We start from the raw sequence: 9786 nt of genomic DNA, 5'->3' as shown, positions 1-9786 counted from the left end.
CATCATACTTTTCAGGCAAGGAAAGAGTTGTACGAGGGACGTAGGGATCCGCGGTACTAAAAACGTAGGCCCAAGGACCCACCACACGAAGAGGAGTACGATCCCAGCGATCATCATGATCAAGACGGATGCGATCAGACTTCGGCAAAGGTAGCCTAGCAGAATAAGGGATGACAGTCAAACCAGTCTTATCGATCTCCTCCAACAGACGAAGGCTGTTACCTTCCCTGATTTTCTTAGCAATAACATGGATACGACGAGGGCCAACACTCCAAGGAAGAAGATTACTCTTCTGAATAGCATCAGCATACATAGCATTGAAGTTGGCGGGGGTATAATCCTCCTGTTTAGACCTTCCAGCAGCAAAAGGGTCAAAAGACTTCAAAGTGGTCTTTCCCTTACTACGGTACCAGCTCCCACGAAGGGAACGCCAATAATTACCAGTATACTGCATAACTCCTCGGACCTGAGTCTTGTTCACCAGGTCATCCTGGTGGACAAAATGTTATAGTAGAAGGGATCCTTTCTACTAAACAAAGGGAGGAGCATACCTGCGGCCAGCTGGCCAACACTAATCAAAAGGTTGTTCTCATCATAAGGAAAGCTCCGGATCAGGGACTCAGTAAGAACATCAGGGCCATTAACAAAAGAAATCTCAAACTTACAGAGACGAAAAGATTTGGCGATCTCAGCTAAAGATAAGTGAACATAGCTATCCTTGTCACGCAGTTGAAGACTCTGAAGCTCATAGTGAGGAGGAAGAGGAGGTGGAAGATCCTCAATAGCCACTTCTTCTACCTCAGGGTCCGCAGCAGCATCATGGACCACATCCATCTCAGTACCAGCAGGTACCTCAGTATCCTCAAGGGGCGGAGATGGCTTAACATCAGGATGATCCATCCGCAGAGGTGGATCAGTAGACGAAGAGAGTCTCCGTTCCTTCCATGTAGGCTTCTTCGGAAGTCTTGTTAAAGCATTGATCGGTCGAACTCACATGCGTTTCTATATCAAGCATGTTTTTCAATGTTAGTGATCAAAACTATAAGTCTTGATTTCTAGTCTACTATAGCTAAGTCTCGGACTAGGATAGTAAGTGTAGTTGAGCTCAATGACTCCATGGCGATTCATCATACAAGACGAAGATCTACTCAAGGAACCGGTGGATCTTCTCGACAAAAAGGTATGTGGAGACTTGAACTTATTTGTCACTCAAAAGTCTATCTATTCTATCTCCTACTCTTTGAGACAAAAAGTCGTATGCTATATATATAGACTATGATTATACACATTTGATATTTCGAGCCGAGTGTACCTCTCCTATCTATCTCGAAATATGTGTTGGTAAGCTTTTCGCTTCGACCAAGTTTATCTTTACCTAGTGACGAAAGTCATGATATGTTTCAATCACTTTGAAAATTGCTTTGACGATAAATGGTGTAACAGCTATATGACGTCCTCTAAGAATGTTTTAATGATTGGAATGAGAGTTTAGATTACATAACCAATGGTGGACATAAACATTGTTGTGGAAACACATTTATGCATAAGTCCTATTCCTTGAACCAAAGTTTTCGAACTTTGTTGATCAAGAGAACTGGAAGAATGGAAAGTTCCAAGTCCGCGATCTGCCGAACTTCTCATCCCGAAAAATTCTGCTGGAGTTGACAAACTAGTTGCGTGAGTACCAGTCCGCGAACTGGCGGAAGGTCTTTTGCCGAGATTTTCTGCTGGAGTTTGTAAACTATGCCCGGTTGCTTAAGTCCGCGAACCTAGTGTGCGAACTTGAGAAGGTTATATATCTAAAGATGATTTCTGAACTTAAACTCAAAAATACTAAGGAATACTATTTGCAAACCATGGCTATAAAAGTTCATGAACCGATTCGAGTGAATCAAATCATCTTTGCTTCAATTGTGTCTTGTGTAGTTACATAAGATTTCCTTGCAATTGAACAACTCTCTAACTAGTTCAATTGAGTCATTTGATATAGTTATGGTGAAGAAGAACATGGTTGATATGAAATGCTCATATGGATAATCTTTTGGTTGACTATTGTTGAACCAACAATGTACACGTTTGGGTACGGTTAACAAACCTAGAAGCGTGCATTTCATTTGTGTATAACAAGCTAAGTTTTCGATCTAACGGTTGAGAAATATTAGCTTGAATCTAAATCAGGTTTTTATCTAACGGTGGATATTGATTGCTTTGTTACCAAGGCAAAACCCTAATTTGAAAGACTATAATAAGGGGACATCTAGCAACTCTGCAAAACTAATCCCCACACCTTAAGTGTGATACTAGTTTGCGTGCTAGAGTCGGTTCTCCTTTAACCTTTGGTTTTCTTCTTCTAAAACCAGGTTAAACGACTTGAAGACTTCATTGGGATTGTGAAGCCAGACCGATACTACTTTTATCGGAGTTGTGTGATATGATCTTGCATATTCTATCGTACGAGTACAATCATATTAATTGGCTTGAGATTGATATCTCTGATAGGCAAGATATAAAAAATAATCACAAACATATTCGTCTCATTGTTTTTGATTCCGCAACATCTTGTTTCGATACCATATGATTAAGATTGTTGTGAGGTGATTGATTAATCTAGGATGTTCTTCGGGAATATAAGACCGGATTATCAATTGGTTCCTGTTCACCTTGATTATTATCAAAACACGGAACAAAAACTTTAGGGTTTTTCTGTGGGAGACAGATTGATCCTTTGATAGACTTGTCTGTGTGAGACAGATTTGATTATTGTTAAAGCCTGCGATTTTAGGTCGTAGCAACTCTTAGTTGTGGGTGAGATCAGCTAAGGGAATCAAGTGCGCAGTATACTGTTTGGATCAGAGGCGTAGGGAGTACAACTGTACCTTGGATCAGTGGGAGACTAATTGGGGTTCAACTATAGTCCAGTCCGAAGTTAGCTTGGAGTAGGCTAGTGTCTGTAGCGGCTTAATACAGTGTGTATTCAATCTGGACTAGGTCCCGGGGGTTTTCTGCATTTGCAGTTTCCTCGTTAACAAAATTTCTTGTGTCTGTGTTATTTCATTTTCCGCATTATATTGTTTTACCTTTATAATTGAAATAATACAGGTTGTGCGATAGATCATCAATCAGCATAATCCAACCTTTGGTTGTTGATTGTCATTGATTGATCCTTGGACATTGGTCTTTGGTACCGTCCAAGTTATTCCTTGTGTTTGATTAAAGACTCACTGATTTTTTTTAGCTTGAGTAAATCAAAATAAGAGAGAGATATTAACTCCTTAAGATACTCTTACCTAGATTGAGTCTGACTGTCTAGTTGATTCTCTAGAAAGTGTTTCGGAGTTAGTACATACAGATTGCTAAGTGAAATATTGGGTGATGTTGTTAGACCCCCACTTTTTCAAGTCTCATTATCCCTAGCACCAGTAGGAAGAACATCCCATCAGCAATGGAGGATTGGGATTGCAGTCGACTCAAAAGCAAATTAGGGGCAAAAACAAGCATACTTTGGGCATGGGTTTTACTAAACCAGCCAAAGGAAATAGTTTAAACTCATCATGAGGCGAAATCAAAGGTCATTCATCACCATGAATAAAGTTGCAGACGAGGAATAATCATGGCAGAATCATCATCAAAATATAAAATAGGAGCAAACCCAAGTTCTCATACAACATGAACGATTAAAAGAGAATTAAGATTCTCACATGCAAGTACAACAACAACTTCCAACAAATCGAAGAAGGGAAGACAAAATTAAGCATGGAGAAATGCGAAAAGCAACATCGAAGAGCAAAGTATCACTTACGTGTATATGATGATCGAGTATTAAACCAGAAAGCTTTGGCAAATCGAAGGAAATATCAGCAGTTGATGGTGGAAGAAAATCTCTGTGAAAGAGACAGGGAGCGACAGTTGGAGAGGAAGAAAAGGAGTTAATGAAAATTCCTCCTCTTTATTCTCTTCTTATAGGCGGCTGAAGAATCTAAAAATTTGGACGTACTGAAATTCAAGGGGAAGTTATTGCACGAAAGGACATGTGGGGACCACCCAATCGGTACGTGCAAAAATGACGACGTTACGGGAGTTTTCTTCCAATCCTGCCAAACGGTAGAATATGAAAGAAAAGGGGCAAACTGTGAATACCAATATTCTGCGGAGCACGTGTCACGATCTCAGTGGTCGCATACAAGATAACTGTGTAGCCCTCGCTATACAGAGGAATCCAAGTGACAGAGGATACCTTCGTAGATCTACTTTATCTCGTCCCAAGAAAGGATGCCTCCACGACTAAGATGAAAGAAGTAAAAGCCTAGTCTATGAGGAGGCAGCTGGCGAAGGGACAGAGGTAGATGACATATCTAATCAGCATTAAACGCACAAATCTTTTATCTACACGCAGAGTCCAATTTTGTGCACACTCCTTTTAAAAAGTGTGCACATAACAAAAAAATCCTATTGGCTGGATTAAAACAAACCGTTAACTATTTAGTATATTATTTTTTCTTTTCTTTTATTTAATTTAATTTATTAAGTTTAACTTTAAAAAGGTAAGAAAATGTTATTATTATTTAAAATATAGAATTTTTATAATAACTAAGATGATCCTTCTTCCTCGACCTTTCTTCAAAGAAAAAACATTGATTCTTCCTTGGTGAAGATCATCAATATGCAACCGAATTTTATGTTTCTTTCTTCCTTTTTTTGAATTCAGTGCTTGGACAATCTAGTACAAGTAAATATTTTATGCCAGTTCGAATACTTTCGAACTGTACATAAAAATCTTAATTTCGTTTAGTTCCAACTCCGACAAAATCAACTACTGGAAAGATATGATGAGTTCCTTATGGATTCAGATTCACCAATAACTAAGATATTGATGATGTGTCTGTCGTCAATAACATATCATTATCTTTGTTGTATTATCTTCCCTTCCAAACGACTAAAAAGTACTAGTGATTGATCATTAATTTATGCTTAGATCTGTCCTTGATGATTTCTGTAATCAATTTTAGTATCGTCATTGATTTTCAGAGACAACTTAGAACAGAATACAAATGGAACATTGGCTTAGGAATTAAGTATCATCATGTGCATCGGAAGAATTACAATAATGTTCGTTGACGCCAAATCGTGATATTATCATCAACTCATCCAACAACACTCACTATGTAAAGCTTCAGCAAAATGGATACGAATCTAAATCAATCGAACTAATTATGAATATTTCCAATCTTAAAAACGCTATATTTTAGGTAACCAAGTGGTATAATATACCCTTCTTACCTTTTTAAAATTAAAATTGAATTAAAAATAAAATAAAATAATTATTAATTAGATAACTATGTTTGTTTTGATCCAACGAATGAGATTTTTTTGTTACGTGCACACTCTTTAAAGGAGTGTGCACAAATTTGGACTCCTACACGCATAATCAAAGCACATGGAGAGAGATGATGTGGCGGAACCAGATTGGCAAAGGCTGGCGGTGAACGAAGGTACAATCTGTACTGAGGTTGGGAAGTTCTCGAAGGAATGTGGGTCAGCTGAGGTGGCAGAGTTCGACTGGAGAAGGCACACGGCGAACGAATGTACCATCTGTACGAAAGGTATATCAGGAAACGATGGATCCAGAGGCAGCAAAAATATACCTGGAGCAGAAGGGGCTATAAATACCAAGCCTCACCAACAAACTAAAGGCATTCAATTCCTAGGAGAAGAAGATCTAGTCTTAAGCTTATACCTCTTTAATGTTTAGAACTTAAGTAATGACTTCAACTTGTGTTCTCTCTATTACTTTGGGAAGGATTTAATATCTTTTGTAACCAATACAACTTAATACAAACAAATCTCTCATTACCCCATGGACGTAGACGAAAGTCGAACCACGTAATATCTTGTGTCTCATGATAACTTAGTAGCATTTACTTCACATTAGTGTTCTTTGTTATTATTGTGATCTTTGATATCTTTTATTACTTAGCATCATTAGTTCAACTGAGACATCGATACTACTTAGTATCTGATTCTCCAAACTGTATATATTACGTAGACTATGAGAAAACGAGCAGTCACAGTTTGACTTGACAATATCTGACTAATCGAGATACCAATTTTTAATATTTTAAATGTTGGTAGGTGTTGGACATTTGGTGAACGCCAAAATAAGGAAAATTTAATTTGTGAACGATGATTGAAAGCTTGTATTAGATAAACACATATCCCCTCGTGTACCCAACTTAGTAACATTTCAATTACGAAGCCACTTGCCTTAATATATGTATGCCTAATCTCATCCCAACAAAAACCTAAACTCTAGGTAAACGGAAACCTCTCGGGCTAGTTTTATACATTGGTCAAATTCAAGACTCTTCACAATTCTAACTAAAAAGGTTAACATGTAGGTATATATACAAATACAAAATGTCTGTGTTTTTTTTTTTGAAGGTTTTAATTCTCAATAATTACAAAAACTCTTCATCATCGTCGATGGAAGTGGAATTGGACGAATCTGACGAATCATCGACATTCACAGCAACTACTTTCGACAAACCAACCTTGGCAAGATTTGGAGTGCTTCGAGTTTTAAGTGGCACACCACGTACATTTTTCGAAACAAGGTCTCGCCCATCTTGAATTTCTTTCCTGAGATCAGCAGGCGGCAAAAAGCAATCCATCGACAAACCCACAATGTTGAAATCAATTTCTTCAATAGTCCAAGTTTCTTCCATCTTTGTTTTCGAATGACTTTCATTGTTTTCTCCAAACCTAAATAACGAAACTGTCGTCCGACCAGCATGAGCAATATTAATCCCGTCTACGTGTCGATAATCCTGTATCAATGACTCCATTGTAGTTTCCCAATAAACACTTTCAGTACCAGTAGCTTTGATTCTAAGGAGATGTGAGTCTTCTAGTGAAACAAGTAGACCAGTTCTTTGGCTGAAGTAACCCCATACTGTATGTCTAATGATCTCTACATTGCTGCTACTTCTTGCTTTAAGAGTGTTTGGTTTTGCTTCGAGTTTTAGTACAAAGCAATCTTCTTCGTTTATCGCCTTTTCGCCTATACAAATTGAGTTCGAGAACATATTGGCAGTCAACTTTGGATCAAGTCCCTGCAAAAATATCATTTATTTGCATTAGTTTGGCGGCAATGTCCTACTAGAATGTTTGTTTTAGAAACAGTTATTACCAAATATAAACTAGTCTTAAAATTGATTTTGTCCGAATGATTAGACGTGGTTCGCACGACTGTTTGATGAGAGTATTTATTATCATAATCATCAACTAACAAATGATTGAGGGTGATGACATTGACGAATTAAAGATACGTGGGCCCCAAAATGGACGGATATCAATCAAAATCCGGTTTTGGGACCCGACTAAATGAGCTAGTATCTCTTTATGACTATTGAGATAACGTTCATACTTTGATGCAATAAAAGGGCAAAAAGGCAAGAAATCTAACGGTCATGAAATTCAAGAGATGGACCTACAAATAAATATTGGTATCAAACTTCAAACTGAAGTTAGCTGCATTGGATTCATGAATAGGCTCTATGATTCTATGAACATAGAAAAACGCATCTTCTTTATGCTTTTGTACACCGGACTTTCAAAGAGAGTTACTTTGCTAACAAATTGAAGAAACTGTTAAGCCTCAAAATCAGAGATGATGGATAATGAAATTCCATGTTATGTATCTCATACTTTTACAGTTAAATCTAATTAAGCACCTAATGAAATTTAACACAGTAATTAGAGACTTCCAAAGAGCTAGGAATGACTAAATTACCTGTAAAGATCGACGAAGGGGACGAGGAGGACCGCGAGAAGCATGAGAATGGTGCCATGGAGTTTGTCTCCAGGCAACTTTACCATCGCTGCCTGCACTAATTTTGCAACCAGATAGAACGAGTTCTAAACACCATAACTCTGGTCTTTTCTGCCATAACACAAATCCTCCAACTTCACCACTTCCGTGGTGGTTTCGGCCACTACCCTTATTGCCATTTTTATTGCCGTTTTTGTTACCCTTATCACCGGAGCTAAATTCTGATGCAACCATTCTTACTTTACCCATTGCATACATACTATCTATTGCATTCAGTGCGTCATCTCCTCCTGTTGCTGCTATATATTGTTGCACAATGTATTTCGCCATTGAGGTTTCCTGATACGAAATTAACAACATAAGAACAGCATTAGATTGATTATAGAGAAACTCATGAAGCTTACGAAACAGAAGAAAATCAAACTCATGTTTTGGGTACTTACGATATTGGGACTATCTCTAATGTTGGGGTTGATAGATTGATCGCAACGAAGTGGAAGAGGGATTAAAGGAGCACCAACAACACCAAGTAAGATTTGAAGCTCGGCGTTTCTACCACCAAAAAGAGAAGTTACATTTTGATCGGATGACTTATGATCAATATGAGACCTCATCCATGACTTCATATTTTGCCATGACGTTATATTGTTGATGTTGTTGTGGTGATTGTTCTTGTTTGCATTTGTTGTTGTAAGCATATCTTCTGGTATCGGAACTTCAAGAACTGTTTCAAGCCCGTCTTCTCTATCATAGTTTGGACAAAGTTTCTTCATCATTAGAACAAATCAGTTACGATAAATCTCAAGAACAATGAAATATGAAAAACAAAAAAGCAATTCTCTTCGCTAGTTTTCTTTGAGCTTCTTTATTTTCTTCTTTAAATCAGTGAAGTTTCAATTTTTTTTGGTCTGCTTTCTCAAATCCCGATGAAGTATATGAGATGAAGGGATGGATGAAATGGATGACGGGGTCCATGTAACATACACTTTACCAACAACAACCGACCATGGGACCCTGCTTCTAACGTGCATTCTTCGACATCGTGTCTGCACGCCTCATTTCTCTACTCTTCTTCTTTTTCTCCCAGAGACTCTTACCAGTACTCTCAACCACTTTACTTCAATAGTTCCATTGAAGTATTGTTACACTAAAATATTTAAGTTTAATAGTCAAAGGAAGAAGAAATACCATTGTGAATGGTAAGTAGAAGGGAACACCATGAATAAGCACTAAGCAGCAAATGTTTACTCTCCTGTCATCAATTTTAAAATTAAAAGAAGTTAGATTTGTGGCACCCCGGTGAGGAAATATTCAAAGGAAAAAGATTTTGTGTATTTGTTCCATAGTTCTTTTTTTTCCTTCAAACACCAAAAAGTTCCATGGCTGCTAACATGACATCAGTTTACTATATGAAGGGTACCAAATACTACATTAGGCAGGGGATTTTTCTGTTAGTCTTATATGAAATTTGGTGCACTCCTCGATAAATTGATACTCTATTAATAGTGTTGAAAAAAATTAGTCGCTTAGTGAAAGATTTTCGGACATTATTTCACTTGAAATTGTGTCCAGAAAAATTTGGAAGAATGAGTGTGTCTTGAACTGATGTGGTCAAATTTGCATCACTTGTTCACTTTGAAAAAGTGTTCTACTACTTGTGGCCCTTACTTACTCTAAGAGCAAGGGTTATGGAATGAGTATTTTTGACACTCATTCACTGCCAAATTGAGTGAGAGACTGAGTGAGAGAGTGTGTTTCCAATCATGGGATAGGCTAAAATACACACTAAGAGGCACATGATCAGCTGCTTGGAGGGAAAATTCCTTGAAGAGGCTGATCCTTAGCCACTTGGGGGAGAAAAAGTCACCCAAGCGGCTGAACATGTGCCTCCCCAACCCGATTTCAGTTATTTTAATATATGTTTTTTGTTTTTTTATCTCCAGGAGGCAGAATATCAG

General features: G+C 37.8%; 1 protein-coding gene across 1 annotated transcript; it reads right to left on the bottom strand.

Moving 5' to 3' along the window:
• Nucleotides 1–6220: 6220 nt before the first annotated feature.
• On the bottom strand, nucleotides 6221–8747 carry LOC113307885. The gene is made up of 3 exons (XM_026556352.1): nucleotides 8272–8747; nucleotides 7790–8167; nucleotides 6221–7109 (listed from the first exon to the last, which is right to left on the bottom strand). Exons 1-3 carry the CDS (start codon nucleotides 8602–8604, stop codon nucleotides 6456–6458), a joined length of 1365 nt encoding a protein of 454 aa, XP_026412137.1. The 5' UTR covers nucleotides 8605–8747; the 3' UTR covers nucleotides 6221–6455.
• Between the last annotated feature and the right edge of the window lie 1039 nt (nucleotides 8748–9786).

This window comes from Papaver somniferum, chromosome 9 (genome assembly GCF_003573695.1).
Source record: "Papaver somniferum cultivar HN1 chromosome 9, ASM357369v1, whole genome shotgun sequence".
NCBI classification, from domain to species: Eukaryota; Viridiplantae; Streptophyta; class Magnoliopsida; order Ranunculales; family Papaveraceae; genus Papaver; species Papaver somniferum.
This window is presented reverse-complemented; position numbering and strand designations above follow the sequence as displayed.

Bases quoted from the DNA above. Each gene is read 5' to 3' on its own strand.
- LOC113307885 (XM_026556352.1), bottom strand. From the start codon at position 8,604: ATGATGAAGAAACTTTGTCCAAACTATGATAGAGAAGACGGGCTTGAA. The intron at 8,168-8,271 runs GTAAGTACCCAA...ATTTCGTATCAG, and splicing joins TTAGAGATAGTCCCAATATC to GAAACCTCAATGGCGAAATA. The intron at 7,110-7,789 runs GTAATTTAGTCA...ATATTTTTGCAG, and splicing joins CCCTTCGTCGATCTTTACAG to GGACTTGATCCAAAGTTGAC.